The 27,328-nt window shown below is 37.7% G+C and overlaps 1 protein-coding gene across 10 annotated transcripts in view; it reads right to left on the bottom strand.

Moving 5' to 3' along the window:
- LOC110965437 (reticulon-4) overlaps nucleotides 1-27,328 on the bottom strand; it is a 59,265-nt gene that overhangs the window by 13,517 nt on the left and 18,420 nt on the right. For 2 of the 10 annotated variants that reach the window (XM_022214484.2, XM_022214485.2), the window contains 2 exons: nucleotides 24,555-24,608; nucleotides 20,927-22,795 (listed from right to left, as the gene is read on the bottom strand). The exons of 2 other annotated variants lie outside the window; for them this stretch is intronic. In XM_022214484.2, the coding sequence (XP_022070176.1) occupies nucleotides 20,927-22,795; nucleotides 24,555-24,608 (1,923 nt within the window). Of the gene's footprint in view, nucleotides 1-4,644; nucleotides 4,778-11,934; nucleotides 12,168-20,926; nucleotides 22,796-24,554; nucleotides 24,609-27,328 lie in introns of those variants that run through there. 6 more of the 10 variants (XM_022214486.2, XM_022214487.2, XM_022214488.2 and 3 more) reach the window with 4 other exon arrangements.

Below are 27,328 nucleotides of genomic sequence, written 5' to 3'. Positions count from 1 at the left end.
CTCTGCAAAATCATAAAAATAGCCACAAAATAGGCTCAAATCTTGATGTTCTGCCCAGTTTTTATTAAGCTGCATCGCTAATAAAGCTCAAGTCATATTTACAGAAGGCATTTTCTCTACAATCAAAGACAACACACATGCCTACATGGTACATGTTCTTCTTAAACTCAGAGTTACGTTAAGATATGAAAACCTAATTCACAATACAGCCAAGCCAAGACATAAATAAAAAGATGATGCTAACATACAAATTGAATTTAACAATTTAAACATGCTAAAAATGGATTGACTTATCTGATCTCTGCCAAAAGTTAACGCTGATTTAATTTAGACTCTGTAACCCTCTACTCCAGCAAAGCTCAACAGATCAGGAGGAATAATCACTGATATTAGGAATAATCAATGATATCAACTAGGGGTGTGAAATAAAAAATGGCGAAACAAAATTCAAAGACGCACAAAAGCACGAAATAAAAAACGCGAAGGGGCGCCGCGCACCACTGAGATTGATGATTTTTGACCCTCCTCGCCTACCGTAGTAAAACATTTGCTTCAAAACGGAGGAAGACGAGGTTGAGGAATTAGCTGACACTCCATCAAATAAATCAGTTGTGTGGACCTATTTTAGCTTCCTATGTAAACAGCGAGAGAATGGTGAGAAGATTGCGGATAAAACATAAACTGTGTGCAAACTAAGCCGCTACAATTCGCCGTATACTGCGGCGAGTACAACTAGTTCACAGTTCAGACATTTATAGGTCTAGACTGCAGCTCCTAGGACTGCTATTTGTTTTCCTTTTCATTCAAGAATGTAGTTATCCTGATTATTACAACAACAAAGCACTTTTTTTATTGAGATTTTATGTTTGTATTTGCACTGTAGTCTAAATAAGGGGAAAAAAACTACAATTTTGTTTTTTTTTCAAAGAGCATTTATTTTGTACTGATGGGGCATTATTTTGTATGTCTGCATAAGGAAGAAAATAAAGAAAATGAGATTTTTGCATAGCGTCCTACTGTTGGGGATTTTCTTTAATCTTTATTTCATATCGTGAGTATTTCATATTGTGAGTCCTGTTTCGTATTTCGTATCGTTTCGTGAGTTGACCATTGCGTTACACCCCTAATATCAACTGATGTTGGGTTTATTACAGATATATCAGCAGGAGCCAATACATTATATTAGGGCTGGGCGATAAATCGAATTAATTCGATTAATTCGCCTTTTTAAAACCTGACGATTTGAAAATTTGCCAAATCGTAAAATCGAGGCGAGCTTAAATATATAACAATACAGATTATTCTTCTGCCTTTCATGACTTGTGCAATGGCATTTGCTTCCGCCTCTCATCTCCTTCCGCCAAAACACTCACACCACCGTCATGGCGGACAGCACAGCAGATGAAGAGTTGGTCGCGAGAAAAGGGCCTCATGTTACATCGATTATATGGAAGTGGTTCGGCTTTGACAAGACTGACACAGAGCAAACTACAGTCATGTGCAAGGTTTGCAAAAGTACTGTGAAAACGAAGAGTAGCAGCACAACTAACCTCTTTCAGCACCTCTGGCAGAGGCACCCTAAAGAATGGGAAAAGTGCTCGCAGCTACGGGAGTGTGGCATGGCTAGCACTAGCCATAGCAAACAGATCGCAAAGAAACAACAAAAATCAATTAAAATCGTAATCGTCCAAGACGACTAAAAAAAAAAAAAACTGGCCATATCGCCCAGCCCTACATTATATACATATGGAACAAGGCGAACTTTCATCATAAATTTAATGCAGCAACAATAACAGAGCGCAAGTTCAGTTGGAATAATCTGGCTTTTAGTAGAATAAGAAAACATCTAAATGCTCCAATTCCAGCTTCCTAAATATGAATGCATGAATACTTTTGATTTATTTCCTCCTATATAACAGTCGATTGAGTATCTTTGTGGAGAAAATATTTGTCATCCTTGGGAAACACTAATCCATATTTTCTAATATTTTATAGACCAAACAACTAACGGAAAGAACATTGACAGCTAAAGCTCCAAAACACTGTCTTAAAACTAACAAATGTGTGATTCTTTTCAAAGCATTTAAAAACATTGTTAGTTTTTTGTACTACTGTTATAAATCGGTCTCAACTGTAGTGAAACCACGGATCTCCTTTCATGTGTCAGTGTAAACTACCATCAGTTTCAAAGCTTTTAAAACTGAAAACGCTGCAGTTTTAGTGAGTAAAACCAGCTGCTGTAGTCAGATGAAGCTAAAGTTGCAGGTTCCTGACGTACAGACGCTGCAGGGAGGCCCTTCCCTCTGCAATGACCTGACATGACAGACGGCTGCTGGAGGTGTTGGAAACAGCTGAGTTTATGACCCGAGCTCTGCACTGAACATACTTATATTTCACCAGAGAATTCCAGACAGGTCAGTGGACAATATTAGAAGTCAGGGAGTCCTGGGTTTCCTGCAGGCTCACAGCTAATACATGCTGTACTTTGAGACACAGCAGCAGTTTAATATTTCTGACTCATTCTGCAGCCTCATAATTGAGAGTTTACATGTAAATTCAGCTGGGACACAAACCAATAAAAAATAAATGTGTCCGAGTCGAACACCTGCAGGCAAAGAGCTTTCTCTGATAAGCAAACCAGCTTTAAAATGCAAACGGATGATTCAGAGGGACAAAAGCAGGTGCTGTGAGCGAACAGCCACAGTGTGTTTGGCCATCGACCAATTTATTCCTTGAAAATGGCTTTACAGCCAATAAATGAGCTTATGAGGCTAAAAACCTCTAATCAGATTTCTGGCCACAAGTCGCTGCCAAACGGACACCAAGCCGACTGCTGGGCCTGTACAGCTCTAATGGCCATTTTTAATTATAAAGACCATTAAATAAAATAAAAAGCAGCTTAATTAATGCATAAATAATGCATACAGCCTTATAAATTATAAGTAAATACATTTAAGCTACTTACAAACTGCAGCACACTATGACTAATAATCATTAAATATTAAAGTTTAAAATAATTAGAGTCAGTCACAGGTTCTCAAGAGTCCAAACCAATGTCTTAAAACAGTCAATAAAAATAACAAAAAAACAAATTGTTCAGTCCTGAAGAAAAACTCCTATTACAATTCCTTACTTGAGCATCTAAAAATGTCTTACTTTGTCTGACCAAAAAAAAACAAAGCTTGAGACGGTTTGAGTTCGATATGACAAATCAAAATATCACATCTTCACATCCAAGAAGCTAGAACTGATTCTGTTAAAAAAAATAAAAAAATCCAGAGTTCCTCAATGCAACCAGGAAGCCATGAATGACTCACCTGTGACCAACAGTCAAAAGACAAAAACTTTGAATCTTTTCAGTTGAACTGCAGGCAGTAACACATAACAGAGAAGTATGGAAGGAAATTAAAAATACATGTCAAATATTTACAGTATGTTAAGCCATTATATTTTTCCAGTATTGACAATATCGGATTCCAGTCGTTTTCTTTTCTTTTTTTTTTTTACAATTTACGCCATAATAACTATCATTCTGCACAGAAGATATTTCTAGCTCTCTCCATTTCTAGTCATGGGTGTCCTGTTTCCATAGAAGTGCAGGACTTTAAAATACAGTGACAAATAAACCCACAGTAAACAAATATCAGAAAGATTTTTTTTTTTAAACTAAACTGCTAGGAATTTAGAAGGGTTCAAAATGCATCTGTTTTTTCGGATATTAATGTTTTCTGTGTGTTCATTGCTCTCTGAACAGATAATTTCAATAGAAAGTCACAAGAAGCCATTAAACTAGAGTCATTACAGTGAATTGCTGTCCTTTAAAACAGTCGTGCTGTTTTAAAAGGCACAGAGACTGTAAACGGTAATGAATGGGACAGACATGCTGCTGTCCACCGGCCCTGGAGCTCATCGGGGGCAGAGCAACACAGACGACTCTTGCGGGGTTAAAATCGCTGTTAACACCCGGTCAGCTGCTTCACCGGAAGATATTTACACATTGGATTCACGCAGCAGCTTCATGTTCGGGAATCTTCTCGGTTATTGAAGACACATGTGGGCGTTGACAGCTAGCTAGTTAGCTGACAGCTAGCTCTGCATGTTAGCTGCGTGGTGCTTCAGTTAGCCACCTGCTAACAGCTGCTGCCCATTGTGTGGATGTAAAGACACCAAGCAGCGAACATGACAGGAGGGCGGTGGGACTGAGGAGGCTCGGCGGTCCAAATGTGGCCGCCTGGCTACATATGGTAGCAGGCGTGCTAGCAGCGCCGGACGCTGGCTAAAAATAGACCCCGCATCACGGCGAGCTAAACCCCGGTCGGTGATCCCGTTTTACCGCTCGCTGCTGTGCTGTAATCCTCCCTCTCTTTGACATGTTCACGGCCCCAGAGTGTTTTATTATCCTCCCCGGGATGCCGTCTATCGGCCCCCCTCCACCGGCTTTCACGACGGGCACGAAACGTCAAACCGTCCGGCATGACCTCCGCAGGCGGCCCGGTCCGCCTCGAGCCCTCCCCGGCATGAGAGCAGCCGCCTCCCGGCGCCCATACAAACGCAAACCTGGTGACACACGCGATAAAAAACGAATGCAGGCACGCAAAGGAGGACAAAAACGATCGGTAAACAAAAGATTCTGAGCAGACTAACCCCGTTTGGCGTCCATCTTGAACCTCCGTTAAACGTGCAGCAGCAGCGGCGGCTCCGCCTGGCTGAGGGGGACACCGATGGAGAGAGGGGGGAGGCACACATGCGCAGCTCGGCCTGTCTCAGTTTGATGGACGCACGAATATTAAAATAATTTATATTTGTAGTCTATATAATGTTTTAAAATTAACTTTAAACTCAGTGACGTGTACTGAATAATTACAATTAAGGTGAGAAAAATGTTCTGACCTCCATTTGAAGAAGGAAACCTGCTTCTACCATCAGTCTAATAATCTGTATTTAAAATAATACCAATGTAGACCCACAACTAATAATTCTCCACATTTCTTCTTTCATGCCAATATCTTTCTTTGCCTTACTGATAAAATATTTCGTCCAAGAAAGATCACAACTTCACCAGTAGCCTGGTGTAGGAGTATTTGGCAAATTTTCTCTATTTTAGCTTGAAAATACAAAAGCAGTCCATTATTAAAATCCATCCAACACGCTATATTGTTAAGGCCTCTCTAGCAGCTAGTGCTAGTTTACTTTGGCTAAAGTCATGGCTAATCCTATCTCTAGGCTAACCTAGCACCTTATGTCATATTATGTAGGCCAAAGTAGCAGCTAATGCTATCTCTTTGGCCACATTATTTTGGCCAAAGTAGCAGCTAATGCTATTGTACATAGGCTAAAGTAGCAGGCAATGCTATTTCTAGGCTAACCTAACACCTTATTTTGACTAAAGTAGCAGCTAATACTATCTTGTTTAGGCTTAAGTAGCAGGCAATGCTATTTCTAGGCTAACGCAGCACATTATTTTGGGCAAAGTAGCAGCTAATGCTATCTTGCTTAAGTTAATGTAGCAGCTCATCTTAGCTTGTTTAGGCTAATGTAACTGCTAACGTTAGCTTGCTTAGGCTAACATTAGCTTGTTTAGGCTAATGCAGCAGCTAATGATATCTTGCTTAAGCTAAAGTAGAACCTACCTAAAATACCTTTATGCTAACAAGGTGGCACATTTACCTTGTTTGAGCTACTGTTATCTTGTGTAGGCTAATGTGGCAGCTAGCTTTGTCTTATTTAGATGAAAATATTTATTATATTTATCCGTTAATCAAAACTTATTTAAAAACAGGATGATTTGAGGTTTTGAAATGTGAGAATTTGCTGTTTTTGTATATTTTTACTGTTACTATAAGTATAAACAAGAAAGAAAAATTAGGCTTTGGGTTTCTGAAATAAGACATTTAATGACCGCTTTTCCACAATTTCATGATTTATTATGTGAGAAAATAAGCTGTCAGTTACTTGATAAAATTTCAAAGTATTTGCCCATTTTTTCACAGCAAAATCTTGAAGAATTTGGACAAAATCAAAGAGAATACAATCTAATACGGAAAATATGTGGTTAGCAGTAGTAATACTAATGTATTCTTCATGGATTACTTGAACACATTATATCGCTAACATGACGACATCAAGCTGCAACACAACCAACTGCCGGAAACCGGTGTGTAGTGCTCAAAGTTCAACCGAGGCAGACGGACGACTGCATGTGTGTGAAAGGCCATCAGTTATCATGAAGAAATGAGTTTTCTAAGACTGATTACAGCAACAGGAGGAAGAAGAAAAAGATGGCTGTTGCATAACCAGGCTGTAAAAGGATAAGTGGCTCCACAAATGCCAGTAGAAAAGATAAAAGTTAGGAACTCAAACCCCACCCACTGGCAGACAGTCCATCAGATCTGCTCCAGTTCAAAATCCTTAAAAGGGACTGAGTTGTGCAGGTGAATGCTGGGACAGCTGGAGTCTAAAATGTCCAGATTTAACCATCCTCGTCTTTTTATACATTACTAACACGACATGTGACCTGCAGGACGGCAACTGGGCTTTAATGCAATGCTGTTTTTGCCTTTAACCTTCTGAAGCTCAAATACCTCCAGTAGATTTGAAAAGGCATGTTATATTTATTTATTTTATTTTTAAAAAATCTGAAAAATTGTATCATTTATCTGCCAAAAATTATATAAAAAAAAGAATTATGGGATTTTCAGCTTTCAGAATGTCTGTATATTAATCAAGATTAAAAAATCGTCAAAAATAAAGCAACCAACCAGATTCTTTAAAAAAACAAGAAAACTTTGCTCTCCTTGATACAACCCTGAAGACATTGGCGACTCAGCTACGACCAACAGTCATAATAAAAATTCTGGAATTTTTCAGCTGAACTGTTGGCCGAGCACAAAGGAGACAACTATTACTAAAGTAGCGGCTAATGCTGTCTCTAGGCTAACGTAGCACCTCACTTTATGTTAAATTACTTAGGTGAAAGTAGCAGCTAATGCAATCTCTGAGCTAACATAGCACTTTATTTTGGCCATAGTAATAGGTAATGCTATCTTGCTTATGTTATTGTAGCAGCTCATCTTAGCTTGTCTAGACTAATGTAACAGCTAATGCTAGCTTGTTTAAGCTAACATTTGCACATGGAAACAAATTAAAAATCTCAACAGTATTGTATGTAGAGCCAGTATTCAAATTTTTTTTTACAATATCGGTAACGCCTGTGATGTTATCTTATCGATTTTTTAATGCTTTATAGCATTCTGACTGGGTCATGCTGCACAGAAGACAGTTCTCTCTATGTAGTCATGTTTGAAGTAGGGATATAATTCTGAGATTATATTGTGGAGAAAAGGTCGTACTGGGCTGGGGCTGCATGATATTTTATTTCCACACTGTGATGTGTGTTTGCTCAACAGATAAAATCAGAGATAAGTTTACCAATTCAAACTTTCTATTGCTGCTTGATACAAAAAGAAAAGCTGTACTGTCAATCTGGTTGCAAAAAAAGAAACATAACATACATTGCAGGGCTGCACAGTTAATGTAGCATTAATGGTGATTTTTAACTTCTCACAGTTAAATGAACTCGATCAACGACGTTTAAATGCTTTGCTCTTAAAAAAACAGCATATGTAGATTAAATCACCTGTTTCAACTAATGTATATCTGACATTAGAATGCCTTATTTCACTTTTTCAAAACCATCTTTTGGTCTTGATGTCTAACCTGCTGCTCTACAGTAACCGAGTGGAGACTAGAAGCTTCTCTGAGCTAGCTGGCTACTTCTTCTGTAGCCTGTAAGTGAGACATTTAAGAAACACCTGTAAACTTTCAGTTTCTACCGATAAGCAGATTTTGGGTGCTATGCAATTCCTATTTTGTCTCTTGGAGATGCACTGGATTTATTTGAATATTATTTTAATGCGAAGACTTGTACATTAGTGTGAAAGCAGTGCTGAATTTATGGAAATATTAAAGTGCAGTGCAGATATTTTTGCTCTAAAGTCATTGAATAGTTGTGATTCTAATTTTTGTCATCTTTGTGCAGCCCTGGTTCATTGTGTGCTAAAATGTAGGGTACAGAAAGAATGACCTGGACCAAGAACTGGAACTCTGTATTCCAGTTTTTGGCACCACATGAAGCAACACAATTTATTCATTTTACTGTTTAAATCAGCAGCACAAAGCTCATCATACATGAGCAAAAAAAATATTTCACTTTACCAGTCAGTGTTGCATCATATGAGAAGAGTGTCAAACTGCTTTTTTATATTAATTTTACATATGGATGTTCATAAACACCATCACCCAAATCATTCTGAGAGATTTACCCTTTACAGATATGTCATGTAGCAATAATTCCTGTATTTTTTTTTGTATAGCTGAAAAACAAGATACTGCAGTGTCAGTTTATTTTACATTATTGTGCAGCCGTATGGTTCAAATCTGCAGTGAAAAAGGCTGATTAGAGGTCTTTTGTTTGGAGGAAGAAGGTGAGTCATTCTGCTGCTGAAAAATGTGTGCTAATGTCTGACTTTCAACACAAAGCCGGGTGATTTCACGACTATTGCAACCACACAGACACACACTGAATACTGCTTAGTCACAGTGTGACTTGCAGCAGCTTCTTTCAGTCCGACACGTTCTGTCACTTCACTGTCCTCTCCTTTGTTAACCGAAGCCATGAGTGAGGGTCTGTTGAGCCGACAAACACCGTAATGAAGCTCAAACACACAAACACAAAGGCCTCAGTGTGCACACAACAAGAACCTCTGATGATGCAATGACAGCCAGACACATGATGGTCAGCAGGCAGAAGCTAGCATGCTAACAGGCTACGTACTGTCCATTACAGTGTAAGTTACACTGCACATTATGTCATTTTAACAGCATCTAGTTGGAACACAAGCGCCTCAATATGACGTCTACTTAGAAAAGCTGCCAGAACTTTCTGAGAAGTTTTAAATCCCACAAATAATCCGATTGTCTGCATACAACTGGGGTTTTTCCTCAGAATCTAACAAATCTCAATTAATCGAATTAGTTGGTCTCTTTTCAATCAATCCCAAACTACTTTTACAATCGATAAAGTGGTCTGAGTAATATTTTAAGGGGGAAAAGTAAGTTCTCTGATTCAAAATTGCTTAAACTGCGATTATTTTTTGGTTTCTTTCATCCTCTAAGATGGTAAACTGAATATGTTTTGCAGATGTCACCTTTGACTCTGGGAAACAGTCAAAATAAGCAATAATAGTCCAAACAGTGGCGCAAACACATAAAGTCCAGAATACAGTGAATAATGTCTGTTGTGACACACAAGAGCCCAAAGTGCTCCTCAAATCTGAGGGGCTACAAACATAAATTTTAACATTTCAGCTCAGAATGTAACTAAAATCAAAAGCTGCTGATCAATTTTCGGTCACTGAACTAATCATTGGAGCGATAATACGAACCCTGACCTTATGAGGTTTCATATGTTCTGTCAGATACACTGTTAGTTTATGGCAGTAGCCTCTCTGAAAGTATAAACTTTCTGACTTCTGTTTCTGGTTTCTCCTCCCCTCTATGACTGAATATCTTCGGGTTGTGAACAAAATCTTGGGCTTTTGGAAGCACACATTGACATTCTCTACTGTTTCCTGATGTTTTACAGACCAAACAACTATCCATTCAATAAAATCCATGGTGAATTTCAGCACTAGTGTATGCAGAACTCTCTAATCAAAGACAACTTCAGCAGACAGTTGATCACAAGCACATTTGTGAACAATTAGCAAAAAGGAAGTTTTTTTTTTAAATGAAAAGACATGAATAAAAATAAAAATAAACTGTATTTTAAAAAAAATCATTTAAAATACGAAGGAATTCTAGACTTCAGCTTCTTAAATGTGACTGTGATAATTTTACCTGTTAGACATGACAGTAAATTTAGTACTTTTCACATTGCAGTAGCAAAACATGGAACCAAACATTGAGCACATTATACTGATGTACTATATATTATAATATATATTATATGATGTATTATACTGATAATCTGCAGCTTAATAAGTCGTTAAAATAATTTTCGGCTCTAATTCAAAACAGGAAACTATAAGTGAGATGGCTGCAGCTGTGATGAGACAGAGGAGCATTTAAACTGTTAATTAATCAATTAATCCATTTATCGATCCAGAGAACTGAGGTTTTGCTGCTTTTCTTTATGTCATATGAGAGTGAATTTAAAATCTCCAGGTTGGTTCTTGTATCAATTCAAAGACAGATTAATTTATTTCAGTGATCAAACTGCTGCTACAAATGGTGAAACCAGAGCAATACAGTTCTAATCAATTAGCTGGTTAATCAACCATCAGGGAGACATACTAATCAGTTTGGTATCGACTGGCTATCAGATGTTTTCTGTTTAAATGGATCCAGGAGGAAAATGAATCAGCAGCCTGATGACTAAAAGGAATATTGAACTTTTCTCCTTGAGCTTCTGTGACGTGATCAATCCTGCAGCTCAAGAACTGAACAGATCAATCGTATCGATCCTTTGTTAGGTAAAATGTGAAGAAAAAGCGAGAAACGCCCAAAGTGACTCATTTAGATACATATTAAGAAACCTAAACCACAAGAACAGACAGTTCAGTCACATTTCTGAGAGGAAAAGCAACAAATTGTTACATTTGAGAAGCAGGAAATCTGGAAACAAACTGATTTTAGTTAAGATCAAAGAAAGTCAAACACCCAAGATGAAGAACGACCCTAAACACTGGCAGAAACACTGCTGACAGTTAATCTGACAAGTCCAAAAACTATGAAAAATATCTGCTCTGACTCCCCACAGCCTAAAATGACGACTTCAATCGTCCAGAAACTGAAAAAAATTCCGCTAACTGCAAAGAAACGCACCAAACTCTTAAGTCTGAGGAGCTGGACACCACAAACTTAAACATTTTTTCTCAAAAAAATAACGAAAATGAACAGTTGCTGATCAGTTTTCTGTAGATCGACCAATCGTTGCAACTCGAATATGAACCCTGACCTTATGAACCCTCATGTACTGTATGTACTAAACATCAGATATTTAATTACTTACATTTCTAATTTGTTCCATACTCATCTCTCATCTGTTTTGTGTCAACACTTCCTGCAGTTCAGCCGAAAACTCTGATTTTTTTGTCAAGTGACTGTTGGTTAGAGCTGAGTCATTAACAGTTTCTCAGTTGCACAGGGGAGCACAGAATTTGTAGTTGTAGTCTGGTTGAAACAAATGTTTTTTTTCTTTCAAATGGGACTTAGAATAAAGAAATTTTGTGATGAAATGTCACAAATTGGTTAAATTTGTCGACCAAACATCACATCACAGATTGTTTAAAGTTAAAAATCCAACATTTGTTTGTTTTTACAGTTTCTGTTTGAGAAAATAGTGTAGTTTGGCGATTTTATAAAAAACATAACATGCATTTTGGGGTTCAGAAGCTCCACTGAGATCGTAATTAATAGCAGCCCCAATAAACACTCAGTCTGTGCAGAAAGCTGCTTTCAGACTGGACTCATCAGCCAATCATTGAACTGCCAGCTAACGTCACCACACTCTCAAATCCCTCCTCCTCCGCACTGTCTACCTTTGGTCACAGTGGCCGACTGAGTGACCGTCCAAAGGTCCTCTCTGACAGAACAACCACACCTGAACACAAAAAACTGCAGTGGCACCACAAATAAACTCATCCTATCACTGTAAACTCCACCAAAACTGAGAGTTAATCCCTGCAAATCAGAAATCAGCCAAAGCTCAGCTGCAAGATTCAACTATTCACAATCAATTATTAACCTAATCAGATTATTGGTGAATGCAGAACAAAAAAAAAAAAAAAAAGAAAAAAAAAGAGCCACAGCAGGAAAACAGATTGTTGCAGCAGCTTCAGAGACAGAAGCTGCATCCAGACAGGTGGAGGTTACCCTGCTCTCTCCAAGGCTTCACCGCCAGCTCCTTCTGGTCCACAGAGTTGTTGTCCATGCCGTCCGATCAGCACATTCCCCACAGAGAGGCAACCAGCAGAGGAGTCAGAGAGTAAAAGTGAGTGGACTGCAGGAGGAGGAGGAGGAAGGAGGAGGAGGAAGGAGGAGGGAGAACCCGGCCAGGAGGCTTCCTCTGCAGAGAGCGAATGAAGTCCGTCCTGCTGTCAGCTGACTGTCTGCTGCCAGAGCTCTGACGCAGCAACTATAACCGGCTCTTTCTCCTCCTCCTCCTCCTCCAGGCCTCATCTCCCCTTTCCCCTCCCTTCTCCCCCTTTCTCTCCCCCCCCCTTCCCTTCGTCATCTTTCCTCCTTCCCCCTCAAACCCGCTGACGAGGCACACCAACGTTTTCAGTATGTGACACAGTAAGTAAAGCAAAATGTCTGAAAAGAGCCTCAAAGCTTTAAATAGAGCTGCAGCTACACTGTAAAAAAAACTGTAGATTTTTTTTGAAAGAACAAAAAATTTGCAGGGGTGACACGCAAGATGTACACAAACGGTGGAATTCTATAATGTTCAAAAGCTGTAAAAATGGTGAAAATAACAGTAAATATCTATAAAGGTATTATATAGTAACACTTGTAAAACAGCAATTCAACCCATATTGAAAGAAAAATGTCTAATTCTTCCAAAGACGAGTTTGTTTTCTTTCTCAAGTCTTTGTTGTTGAAAGTGAGACAAAAACTTCTTTGTGAAACCCAACATGAATGAGATTTCTTCACACAACTGCATTGTAATTTGTTCATTTCATTAAATTTACATTTTTTTTTAACTTCTAAATATTCTCTGTGTTTTAGTTTTGGATGAATTTTATTGTGTAAAAGAAATTACTGTTTCAAAAACGACAGAACTACTAGATTTTTTATGTCGACATTATGGCCTTTTAAAATTACTTAGTATTTTTTTACAATTCACATGTAAATTAATATTTATTTTCTTCTTCCATGATTAAAATTATCTGTAATTTACAAAAAAAAGGAAAAATCTGTAAAATTGATTGTCTTTCATATGCAAAATTGCTTTTTTTTTTTTTAAACAGTTAGCATGCATATGTATAAATATTTTCTGTGATTTTACTTGATGCAATCCGTTAAAACCAATTTACTTGATCCTAAATAAACATAATTTCTCTTTCGATTAACAGTAAACGGTTGTACAGTAACATTATTCTTAGATGATTTAAATACAAAAAATTTAATTTTAAGCTCATAAATTAATGTTTTTTCTGTGATTTTATTAGTCATCACCTGTAATTTACTACAACAGAGAATATGTGCAAAACAGTGAAAAAACAGATTTACAATTTTTTGGTATGTAATATAACTATTTTTTCTATCAAATAACAGCAAAGATTTGTAAAATAATATTGTTTTTCATTTAAATACAGAAAAAAACAAATTTGTATAATACATACTTTTAATGTGGACGTTACTTATAGGTTTGGCCTACTTTTGTTTTCTACAATTAACATGTGAATTAATATTTAACACTTAATAGTAAATTCTTTAAAAAAATTACATTTAAAAACTGTTTACTGTGTGCTCTGCTTGTTGATTATTTGCATTTGTATATATTGTACAATCTGAAAATAAATGTTTATTTTTTGTAAATCAAGTCATCAGTTTTCATAAAACAATACCCACTGCTGTAAAAGTGCTTTTCAATACAAAAGATATGATCACAAATCAACAAATTCAAATACTGAGGTTAAGCTCCTTTGTGTACTTTATGGTGTGATTTTATCCGATTAATTTACATTTTGGGAATTAAAACTAAAAAAATTCTAAAGTCTTACTTAATTAACCTGAATGTAAGACATAATAAAGGTGAGATCCTAAAGTTATAGAAATTTACCTGACTAAGTTCAATTTTATTGAACCCACAGCGGGGAAAGTTCACTGTTACAGCAGCTCCAAAGGAGAAAAAGTATAAAGGCAGTACAGGAATAAATTAGAAACACACAAAAACGCAGACCATATTATAAACAGAGAAGATGATTTTTTTTTTAAAGATTGAATATTAAAGCTGCTGTCTGGAGTTTCCGTTTGTTTTCAATTTATGTATCATTTTTAACAAAGCTTAAATGTGTTAGTCTAGTTCGATACTATAATATAAAGTTAGTATAACGCGATATGAAAATTTATTCCTGAGCTCCGCCTTCCTCTCATAGACCCCCATGTTATTCCAAAAAGCGCCGGTCGCTGCCGACCAATCAAGTTCGAGCTTCAGCTTTGTCATGCTGTCAATCAATGGTTACGCGCACAGCAAGCAAGCCCATGCAGAGGTGGGCGAGCTACGCACTACGCAACCGCGCGCACATTTGTTTTGCTTGTGGAGGAGAGAGCATCAGGGATCAGCAACTTCCAGAAAAGTTACCAATCCCACGGCTTGTCAGGCCAAGAGACTGCAGGACGTTTTTTGGCTCGGGGTGCTCGTCTCGCTCCCCGACCACGGCCTCCATAGCCCGCCTGACGGCTTCGTTTAGATGCCCGACCTCTGGAGGAAGATGTTGGGGCGTCTGGGACATACTCTTCGTCAGAGGAGTCATGCAATTCTGAACTCTAGATAGAAATAAATAAACAATGTAACACATATACACGCGTAAATGCACTAAGTTTGATAAACAACGTCATCGAGAGGGATACACGAGTGTAATCACATATTGAAACTTTACTCGTTCGTCCTAGCAGATTCATGTTATTTTGGTATTAGGACAAGTTAGACTCAATACAGCATTCTAACGTAATTCCTTTATTATTTACTAAATGTACTAAATGTAGAAGAGGGGAAAACAGCAAAACAGGCGAGATGCTGCAGCACTCCGGGCACTTCTCTCATGTACTGCGTGCGTGCACAAATAAAGGGGCGAAATCAGAGGGAGGGACCAACAGTGTTTTGGGAGACACTGCGATTCAAACTCCGGACAGCAGCTTTAAGGCTAAAGCCCGAGAGCATGAATGATGAGATAAATGAGACGAAACTTAAAGTGAAGATTTAAATGAACAAAAATACATATGAAAACCCACAAATCCAAGGATTTCACAGATCCCTTAAGATTAAACTTTGTTTTTACTTTTATTTTATGCAGACTGTTTTGTGATGTTTAAAATACTTGTCAATCATTTTAACAGTTCACAACTAATCAATTAAGCTTTGAACTTCTGCTATTAAACACCAGTCAACAGCTCTGAGTATTAATTGCAAAAAAACCAACAACAATCAATAGCTGCTCAAAATGTGTTTAAAGCAGCTGTGACAACTTTCATGATGGATCTGAGTCCAAAATGTCACAAAAAGATTTTAAAAATTCTTCAAGCATATTGCTTTTGTCTTCAAAACCCAAAAATGTTTAACATAGAACAGAGAAAAGCAACAAATACGCAGATTAGAGCAAATGAATTATCTGTCTGGCTGACTGTTTAATCAATAGTCATGCTGATTATTTGCTGGGAGAACTTTGGCTTCTTTTCTTAAATAAATAGACGTTTTGCAGTAAAGCACGTTAGCATTCTCAAAGTAGTGCTCCATAAAATGCATGATTTAATATTGTTATATAAACTCTGTCATTGCTGAAATTCTGCCAGTCACCTTCAGTGTTGTCAACAAGTAGTTGAGCAATATAATTGCAAAATAAAGGCTGTTCTTTTTTTTTTTTTGCCAAATTACTTCACATTTATCTGGGCTGTTTTCCAACCAGCAGAACAGAAAATCTTTACTAAATTCACTCTGGTGTACAGAACAAAGAAATCGACTTTAAAATAAAATCCAGAGACGCTGGAGATCATAAGAGGAAAGATCTGAACGGTAATAACCGACTTCCTCCACTAGAGGTCACCTGTCTCTTTATATAAACTCTTCTGCAATTGTTCTTCTCTGTAAACTTTAAAGCATCCTATCTATAAAGAAAGTCTCATTTGACCCACTAAACTACATCTGAGACCAGTAAGACTCATTTCAGTCTGTTTTTCTGTGATTTACAGCAGTTTTTTTCTGCTAAATTAAAACAGAAGCTGCTTTGTGTCTGACCTGCTGATCATCAACTCTTTGACCTGCAGTGATTTCACAGTTCAGGCGGTTGCACAACTTTTAAGTGACCCTTCACCCTGATTACAGTCTGAATGACTGTTCTCCATCACTTTACTGCTGTTGTAATCCAGAGTTGTGACACACACCAGAGTAAACATTCCCATCAGATACCTCAACATTATTAGCAGCTGTACATTGGAGGGACGTTTTTATTGTCCAAAACAAACAGAAAATCTGACAATGAACTTAGTTTAACTACAGATCTGCTGCTTTGGCTGCAGAATAAGGGCAGGGCTGCTGCTCGAACCATTCATGGTTATTTTAATATTGATGCAGACTATCATGGATTGGCTGCATCCTGATGTCATGTTAGGAACACTTTATTTCCAGCTACTGTCAGACAAATTACAGTAAAGGAAAGCTGCACCTTTGAGCCTGAAAACCCACTAGCAGGTTGGAACATGAAAAATGCCAAAATTAAACAATTTATCAAAAAAAAATTTTTTTTTCTATTATTTAAAATTAATCAATAAAACAGCAAAAAATTGTACATTCTGGCTCAAAAGTTTGGGGTTACCCAAACAATTTCATGCTTTTCATTAAAACTCACATTTTTATTCATATGATAGCTTAACTGCATAACGGTTTTCTAATCATCAACTAGTCTTTCAACACCATTAGCTAACACAATGTAGCATTAGAACACAGGAGTGATAGATGCTGCAAATGTTCCTCTGTACCCCTATGGAGATATTCAGTCGTTTCCAGCTAGAATAGTCATTTACCCATTAAAAAAAAGTCTAGACTGTATTTCTAATTAATTTAATGTTATCGTCACTGTAAAAAAAAAAGAAGCTTTTCTTTAAAAAATAATGACATTCTAAGTGAACCCAAACTCTTGAACTGTAGTGTATATTCTGTAGATTTTTTCTATATTATATTTTACATCTTATTTTCCTTTATTTAATTTCATCTTCACTTTATACACTAATATTCTGTGTTGTTCTATTGTTTACCCCTTTACTGAATATCTATGCTGCTGTAAGAACTTAATTTCCCTCTGGGGATTAAGAAAGCCATCTAAGTAAGTTTTTACCTGTCTGACAGTGCTTAAACTAATCATGTAGCATACAGTCTGACTGGAAGACATCACCAAATCTAAGTTTAAATTTGTGATATTTCAGCAACATTATTGTATTCTTTATGTGTTGTTTGCTTTAACTAGATTTTGTCAAAAACAAAAAATTCTGTGCTGTTCTGTGTAACTATGAAACTATTAGTGACTCAGCTGTGACCAACAGCCACACAACAAAAATTCAGGACTTTTTCAGTTGAACTGCAGGTAGTGTTTACACAGAGCAGAGAGGAGACAAGTCCTGAAACTAAGTAAAACCTGTGGACACTAAAAATACTATAAAAGTTTATTCCGGACTTTCTGAATTATTGTCAAATAAATAAATTCAACTTTTGTTTCATCTTTTTTATGATTAATGCCATTTTAACTGTGTCAAACCAAACTGCACGAAAGACAGTTCTGTAACTGTAAATTCAACCAAACCTAAATTTAAAATCTTGCTATTTCATGAAAGTCATTTAATTCTACTTCATTCTAAATGATCTGCTTCTTTTTTGGACCAAAATAAGCATATAGCCCCAGATTCTCATTCTCCAACACAGGTGAGAAGCTACAACTCAAGTCTGTTTTGACATTCAAAAATTCTGAGTTTCCAGATGAACTGCATGCAATGTTTACACAGAGCAGATAGGAGACGGTAATAGAGATTGGCATTATAATAAAACAAATTGGATCAGCTAAATAAATGCAGCATTGTTCAATAATGATTAACAGAGAAACAAGTTGTCAGCAAGTTGCTGAAGGATACATGCAGCATGGTGAAATATCTTCCTCAAACTATAATGTGCAGAGTAGAGTGAAAAGTTTGGGGAGGTTGTAGATAGTAAATCATCTAGAGTATGAAGAGTCATCTTTCTTTAGAGGATTGGTAACACCTGTGGGCACTGAGGATATTTTTTGTGATTTATGGCATTATAACTGTGTTATTCTGCACAAAAGACATGTTTGAGTTTCCTCTCTTTCTAGCCATGGCTTTTCTGTTTCCGTAGAGATGCAGGACTTTAGGTTGCACTGAAAAATGAGCCCACAGTGAGTAAAAATGCGACAGACGGTGAATCAATACAAAAGCTGCAACAATAACTTGTGCTGCTACTTGAGAAGTTAAAAAAAAGTAATCAAAAATGACTATTCTGGTTTTTACAGGTCAATAAAACAGCAATAAGCGACTCTTAGCAGCTTTTTCAGGACAACTAGGGAGTCAGATCTGAGCAGCGCTGCACCTCAACTTGCATAATGAGGAACATTTGCTGAGTGGTTTCTGGGTCGGAGAACCCTTTGTGGGGCTGCCAGTGTCGCAATGCAGGGAGGAGGAGGAGGCTTTAATTAACAGGAGATCCCTCCAACACACAGCAAACGCCTCGCAGCTCGTCCCAAAGACCAAAGTCCTACTGCTCCACTTAACCGGCAACAACACTGATCGACGACGGTCTGGGTAAAACTGAGTCATCCATTAAACAACGCTGTTGTCTTCAGAGACGGCGAGGACGATTTCTCCCCGAGCAAAAGCCTGAAAGAGGCGGCTCTGCATCGCACTGATAAACCATCTGATAAACCAGACGCTCTCTGATCTCAAACTGCAGTTTTATCCTCTGATCAGTACCTCAGGGTGAAATTAAAAATGAACTACAAATGCTCTAACACAACTACATGCTGTGGTGTTTATCAAAGCTGCTCCGCATTTTAGAGGTTTGAGGTTATTTAATGCCCTCTTTCGAGCACTTGTTCAAATTTCACTTAACATATTTTTGCTGCAAAGAAGGAGAAATTTCCTCCCAAATCAAAGGCGCATGCTTTGCTTAAATACTAAACTTAAACCACTAAAACAACAGCATAAGAAACTCTCTATAGAGCTGCAAACCTCATTATTTACAAAGATATGAAATACAAAAGCAGCAAAATGTCACATTTGAGAAGCTTGTTTGATTAAAAAGTTAATGAACAACAGTTTGACAAGTGATTTATAATTTTATGAGCAACATTTATTTTTCTGACATCTTTGATTGCTCTAGTATAAATATTCTAAAATTTTTAGATTTATTTTATTTTACAAAATAAAGTTTTTATCTTCTTTCACCTTTTTTAAAAAGCATTTTATGTTAACTATATTTCACAAGTGTTTTTCGAGTTTTCTGTCTTATTTTCAGTATTTTTTTTATTTAATAATTACAGCTTTATGTCCTGAATTTCTATTTATTTTCTATTTTTCCCCCATTTTTAATTCGTTCTATATTGCATTTTTAATATGTAATATTTATTTCACTTTGTTTAACAAACTGATCTTGTAAGTGTAATTCAATCCTATTTTTAAGTATTTTATATTAAACATATTTTCACAGTTCTAACAAATTTTGTCAGATTTTTGGCTTTTTATGTCAAAGTTTATTTAATTAATTTATTGTTTAAGTTTTCGTTCCATTTTGTCTTGCTTTTAAGTAAATCATATTTCTTTAATTTTGTTTTACAAATATATATTTATACTCTTTTATGATCTGAATTTAAGTATTTTATATTTATTTCATCTCAGCTTTCTGTCTTTTTAAATATGGTATAGTAAATATATAAGCATATAGCATTTTATAAGTTGTTTATTAAAACTTATTTAAGAGTTTTATCTTGTTTTCTGTCAATTATGTTGGCATTTTATATTAAGACTATTTTACAAATATATTGTATGAGTTTTATCTTGTTTTTCAGTATTTGACATTAATTTTACTTTATTTTCATCTTTTTGAATTGTAGTAATTTCTTTTCCACACAGTAGCAGACCAACTAATTGCTTAAGCTTGTACCTTATTACTTATTTTTTTCTTCTTTTAAACTTGGACAGAGTTAAATGCAGCCTCTTATTAATTAAATGTATAAGACACCTGGAGTCTAATGGAATAAAAGCCAGTTATGATTCCAGGTATTTTACATTGTAAAATAACTCAACTGAGGCAACATTTTCAGTCGTCAGTCAACAGAAAGTTCAACGCCCTCTGAAGTCATTACAGCTCAGAGGTTATCAGATGCTCAGTATTTAGCCTAAGGTACATAAAATCTGATGTAATCATGTATGACAGTCGTGGGAGAGCTTGTACAAATAAATCAGAGCCAAAGCGTTTTCTGTCAGAAACTAGGCGTGGCTGCTGCTTCTTTAGATGTAAATGGTGGTGAAGTCTGTAAGGTGGTGTTTGGTTTCAGTTTAGCATCTCAAGTCATTTCCAGAAGGGAGCGAAGCTAAAAAGAGCGTAAGGTGATCCAAAGCAAAAATGCTCAGAGGGTAAACTGGAACAGATGTATGAGCATCTATAGGTGGTAGCATCGGTTTGATCCCATGAATTCTGCATAAAATATCTTTGAAAGCAAATTTAACAGGACAATCAAAGTGTCTAATGAAACAAAAATGACACAATGAACCTTTGCTTGTTACTTACCCCATTTTGAAATGAAATAAAATGATCATGTGCACAGAAATTATGTTATTCTAATGAGAGAAATGCACAAAATGCAGCAAAAACAAATCACAAATGGAACACACAGCAATACTAAACCAAACTTATCACAATGCGGGGGTTAATTTTCAAAGAAATGCAAAAAGGGACGATGCAAGAAAGGAAAAGTGAAGGCATCTAAAGTGAGCTAAAGGAAACACTGGCTGCTGATGGGTTGGAGGAAGGTAACTGAGAAGAACAAATGAGTGAAGATGAAGATGATGTGCAGATGAACATGGAGGTGCTGGTGAAAACTGAGGAGGATGTGAGGGGGATGGTTTCCATGCTGGTAGATTTTACCTGCTGTTATGTTCAGGTTTGGCATCTTGAACAGTCTGCCGCCCAAGCTCTTCTTAGCGACCGGCTCCTCTGGTTTGTGGACAGGAGAATGGGTGACAGGAACTTGGGGTGGAGGCTGCTGGATGTCCAGCTTCTCCAGCTCGGCCTTGCTCTTCTGAGGGGAGGCCTGGGTGAGGATGCGGTATGAGCTCTGGCTTGGTTCATCTTCTTCCACCTCTGGAGGTGCAACAACCTTTGCTGGAGGTGCAACTGGAGCGACATCTTTCTGACCAAAGCTGAGATCATCATCCATGGGAATCTCCGGAGGTTTGGAGGAGGCAAACTTAGAAGTATCCAGAGCTTCCAGAAACTCATCAATAACACCTCTGGGTGGTCTCTCAATGAACTCGAACTCCTCAGAGGAGACTTCATGCTCAGAGACCTCCTCAGCTACTTCTGGTTCCTCTACCTCCATCTTCAGGTCCTTCTTCTCCATTTCAACTTGGAAGCTGGCTGGGTTCTTGGCCATGGCTTCCAGGACTGGAGACAAGGAATCTGCTGTTGGAGATTCAGAATCTGAATCCTCAGCAAGGGCTTTTTTGCTCTGGAAGTCAAGGGGCTCAAATTTTTCGGTCATTTTGGGAGAATCGTGGCTTGAGAACCAATCTTTCTGCTCAATCTTCACAGGTTCCTCTTCTTTAACCTTAGTCGGGGTAGTTTCCTCAGCCTCTTTGACAAGATCGAAGGCGCCAAAGGTTTTGTCGTCATCGACTTTGCCCTTGTCGGCTGCTCTCTCCTCCATCTCCTCAGCCATCTCCTTCAGCAGGGACACTTTAGCATCAAAAGCAAATGGGTTGTTAGCCGACAGGTTGATCGGAGGGTTCGGTGACTCCATCATTCTCCGTTCAAGGATGGGGCTCTGCTCCTCCGGACTCCCCTCAGACGAGCCTGAGTCCACTTTGTCAGGGTTGAGAGGGGAGGACTTCAGAATGTCTGGAAGCGATGGCGGCAGGGCAGAATCCTCCTCTTCCTCTTCATCATCGTCTTTAAGATCAGACGAGAACTGATTCATCGACTGCATGAATGAGTCAGTGGCCATCTTGCCAGTCTCAAAGGTCTTCCCCTCATCCAAGAAAGATGGTGGGCCATCCTGGGACTCTCCAGTCTGTCCGTATTGAACCAGATCAGGAGTAGGACTCTCTGACATTTTGGATGCCCTGCTGTCAGACTTGGAGTCTCCAAAATGGGAGTAGCCGCTGTCCGCCAGTGGTGAAAAGCCTTCAAATGGATTATTATTCTTCTTCACTTCGTACATCAAGTCATCATCTTCATCGGACTGGCTGCTGTGCAGGTCCTGCTCATACCTGGAGGAGCTAATGGGGGCTGTGTCCTTGGAGAAGGAATCCATGGAGACCTTGGAATTGTCTTGAGATGCTAGGTATGGTGAATCCCAGTGCTCTGTTGGGTTAGAGGAGGCAAGGTGAGACTCAGGGACCTTCATCTGGGGGTTCACAGGAGAGGGACCAGTAGAGGACCTGTCTGAGCTAATTAGCTTCTCTTCAGGTGAAAAGGAAATGCCGCTGTCTTCACACGGGTTATGAGGCCCTGGGTCTTTCCCTAAACTCAGGTAAGGACCAGCTAACGGATCTAGAAGATCTTCCTTATTCTTACTACGGCCTGGTCCAGAGTCACCCTCTTCACCCTCCCAAGGCATGTCCTTGGAAAGATTAGTGGGTGGTTGAGTGGAGAAGGAGCCCAGGGGTGCAGATGATCCAGTAGTCGGGGGCTGGTTGGGACTCTCGGTCAGAGAGAGCTCCTCCAGTGAGTCGGGGGAGTGGAGAGGGGAGAGAGGAGAGATGGGAGCAGGGGAATCACCCTTCTGCCCAAGTGCTTGAGTAGAGAGGGAGGAGGGAGAATGCAATACAGCACATATCAAAGACATACTCCATTCCTTACAGTGCCCACCACACCTGGGTAGAACAGCTACTGAAACATGTTGAAAAATGTTCAGAGATCAAGACCAGACAAGTGCTGTGGAAAGGTTGGCTATGGATAGTGGACAGTTTAACTACAGTTTCACTAAATCCCTGATCAGTACTGTTTATTCCAAACACCAGTCTGCTGACAGTATAATGAGGTCACACATTGAAGCTGGCCTGAATGTAAGAGGATTTTTTTCTTGGAAATTAGATTTGTAAAAGTGGAGGTTGTCTTATATTTTTACTCCTGTAAAGTTAATTTACAGCCTTAACAATTTAGCCTTCCTCAGATTTCCTGTGGACACCACATAGGTATAATTGTTATTAATATACTACTTTCTAGTGCACTAGGAAAGACTTACAAGTGTGCATTCTGGGTATACACACTACGGCCTTCGCAACAACTTGTGGAGGTGACGAATTTACATCGCACGGACCACAGCAGACCCTCGCTAGTGAAAAGTAGGGTTAGAAACATGCTTGATTTTAACTACATGCTACTACATAATGGCTGGCTCACTTGTCCCGCGTCCATTTAGAACACTGATTGGACACTCCCTAATACATAATAACATTAAGCATTTACATGATGCACTAGCCAAATGAACAGTAGGGGCCATGTAGGGATACGACCATTTCAAATCGGTATGTCATGTTATAAACCATGTCTGTACACAGTCAAAATAGCTGACTAAAAATTATTGGAGAAATAAATGTGGAAACCTGCAAACCTTGAAGATTTGTCTGTGCAGAGCAGAAAATGTGGGGTAAACCAAGGAGTGATGGTGTAGATGTTGTGTGTAGGGCACCAGAAATAACCAAATACTAACCACCTCTAGTGGTTCCATGTTTATTGTTTGAGAATAAATATAATCCACTTCCTCTGTGCTTTTAGTTTAGAACTTAATGTTTTCTTTTGTCACTCTTACGACAATAGCAGAGATCGTCTTTGTAAAGCTTTATTTTCTTAAAATTGCAAAATGTCGACGGCATAAATTTGTAATTGTTGCCTTTGTCTGTTGTAAATAAAGACCAACACTACCTACAAAACAAGTCCATATCATAAAAATATATCTTTTGAGTGTTGAAAAATATTTAAAATGTAATTTCGGCTCTGTTTTTTGAAACAACAAGTAGCTGTTGAGGTGTAGGTAAACAGTCTACCTTCCACAGTCAAGGTTTTCCAGCACTGCCAGGCCACCAGTTACCGCCCTGGTTTATTGCATGGTGCTAAATAATTTTTGCCCCAGGTCTGGCACCAATAAAACCATGCCCAGTGTGTCAAACACAAACTGTTTAGTGATGGCAGATAATGATTCCTCTCAAAGAATTTTCTGAAAATATTGTCAAGCATAAAAAAGAATTCCAAACCTGTCAATGACTGAGGAGAATCATTATTCATCAAACTACAAATTAGTATCGGTTCATGTCAGTCTATTCTACAAACAACAACTTGTGAGTCACAATGCAAAAAAACAAAAAAAACAAAACACAAGCAAAAATAGACTTATGTTCAAATTCACAAGCATCTCGAGCAAATGCTCTACAAGTCTAAAGTTTCTCACATGCGATGAGTTATTCTGACAAACCAGGTGGGAGGTGAACTAAAGAAGTGGTGAAAGGAAATAAAGGACGCAGATGAGGAAACACAGCGAGCAAAGAGAACTTGCCTGTAGGGAATTGCATCAGAGGATGAGGCTGAGCTTTAGAAGGAGAAGGTACATCTGTGGGAGAAACCAGAGAAAGCAGCAAAGAGTGAGTTTATGCAAAGCCAAGAGGAGGAAGAAATATAAGAAGAAATATAGAGCTGTGGTTTACCAGAGAAAACTCTGTTTGACTGAAACCAATCAGCATATTGGTTAAAAACAAAAAATAAAAAAATTAACAGAAAAGTTGTAAAAAAAAAAAAAAACAACCCAAAAAACCAAAAAACATATAAAACAAAATAAAACATCTGGAAACAGGGGTGCCAGTTAAAAAGCATTAAATAATGATGGAATATTATATTACTAAAAATAAAAATACAAAATATTAAATCCAATAAAACTGCAATTTCCAAGTCTTACACAGTAAACGAATATATATTAAGAGTTTTAACACTTTTTGTTTTATAGTTTGGGAATTCTGTTTTTCTTTTTTACAGTCAACATTTTATCTATTTTTTACTAATAGTATCTGCAATTTAACAAAACAGGGAACATCTGTAAAATAACTGGCAAAAACATTCCTTAGAAATTTTCTACCTTTTTTGTCTTTTTTCCTTCCAAATAACAGCAAATATCTGTAAAATATTTTTTTCATGAATTTTTTTTTGTTGAAGCCAAGAAAAATTACTGAATTTTCTTGTGGACATCCTGAACAGTTTCAGTGTTTTTTTTTTATTCTTATTTTTACAGTCAACATTTAAATTAATCCGTTTTTGCTGTGGTTTTTACAAGATATTCTCTGTATTTAAACAAAAAGAGGAAAATCTGTAAAGTAGCAGCTTAAAAAATTATTTATCAGGCTATGACTGAAAAGGCGAGAGACCACATGTCTGCTGGCAATCTCACTCAACAAAACAGTTGGTATCCTTAATAATTCAATACCTGAGATTTTCCACCCAATTAGAATTTGGTCTGATGAGAGCAAACTGACCAACTAATCCACCTGAACACTACAGTTTTAGATAAACCATCTCCACTACAAACAGCAGAGGTTTGAGATTTCTACATCTGTAAACCCTGAATGACTTCGTTACCACATCTTAACTACGGTTTCTGTGGAGACATGAGGGCCTGCAGGGGATTCTTCACCCAATTTTAGGTCGGTATGAAACCTTTGTAAAGAGCATGAAACCAGCCGTGGACAAGATGTTAATAGATGTTCCGCTGTGTGTGAACATTTAGAGGTTTCATTTGGTGGGACCGTTTGAAGAAAGATAAAGAAGAGCAGAGGAGGCAGCTGTTGGGAAAAGAAAGATTTCACCTCTGATAAGGAGGAAATCCAATTCTTAGATTTGACAGAAGAAACAGGAGCCTGATCAAAACACAAAACAACTAGTCAGACAGGAGCTCCTCATCACAAAGAGAAATCTAAAAAATGCTTTTAGCTGTTGCACAACCACCAGAACAGTGGTGCATTCTGACACATCAGCGTGACTTCAGCGATTCCATCAGTTTCAACACAGATGGCTTAAGAAAGTAAATTAAACAGAATGAATTTAAGACTGAAAACATGAATGCTTGTGCTGCTTCTGATTCTTTAAACAAATCAACTTCATGCTGGATTCCTTACAGCAGCAGAAAAACACAAAACGTTCTACAAAAACAATACAAATCACCTCCACAAACTCATGGAGAACTACACCCGTGCAACACAAACAGATGTAATCTAAGAGTTTGTAGGTTAAACAGCAGAAGAGCTGATTGTGTTTCCGGAAAAACAGGACTGAAACAGTGAAGTGACCGTCGTATTTAGAGCTATAATGAGCAAAACAACAGAAAACCAGCCCTCACTGCTGAGATTAAAAAAAAAAAATTTTAGAGCAAAAATCTCAAATATTTGATGTTTTTGGGTTCTCCAATGTGATATTTGATGTCCGCTGATTCTCGATAAGGAGTAAACTGTTAAAATAATCAGTTATCTGTATCCACAACCGATAAATTGTGTTAATCAATTCATTTTCTTTTTTTAAAGGGGTTTTAATTCTTTTATTTGGATATTTCCTGGTTCCTCTCTGTTCAAGGAAAATAAACTGAATATCTTTTGGACAAAACTAGATGTTTGTCACTTTGGGAAACATTAACTGACATTTGTCACCATTTTATAAAGCATAACAACTTATCAATTAACCCACAAAATCGACAACGAAATTACCATTAGCTGCAGAAATAGCAATAAGTTAGTAAACAGTACTACAGTAATAAAACAAGACATCTCAAGATGCATTTTGGGAAACTTATTTGAAGATATTTTATTGTGTTGATAGTCAACTAGCTAAACTAGTGGCTAGCTTGTTAGTGTTGCCAGTGTTTTATAGCAGAGAATATGTCATAGCAAGAAAGCAGATGTGCATTAATGATGGATTTATGCAGCGTTTCCAGGAATTGTTTAAATTCAGCCATTAAACTCAAACAGCAGCAACATGTGGTGCTCAAACTGTCCACAAACTTTTGGCCAAGTGGAGCAGAAAATTTGTTTTCCAAGCTTTCCAGAATCTGGTTTAACCCTTTAAGCTTCAGTCAATTCCAGCCATTTTCAGTACAAAAAAAATCGCTAATATTCTATTTTTAAATTAAAAAAATGACGAAAAATACAGGGAATATTGGACGCACATCGCGAGGTGCATTTCCTTGAAAACGACCGATTCGTGGATTTTATACCGACTTCAGGACATGTTTTGGACAAAATAGTTTACTGGCTTGTGTTGTCCGGATGTAAAAGGTTGGATTATGGCCGTTTT

This window comes from Acanthochromis polyacanthus, chromosome 15 (genome assembly GCF_021347895.1).
Source record: "Acanthochromis polyacanthus isolate Apoly-LR-REF ecotype Palm Island chromosome 15, KAUST_Apoly_ChrSc, whole genome shotgun sequence".
NCBI classification, from domain to species: domain Eukaryota; kingdom Metazoa; phylum Chordata; class Actinopteri; family Pomacentridae; genus Acanthochromis; species Acanthochromis polyacanthus.
This window is presented reverse-complemented; position numbering and strand designations above follow the sequence as displayed.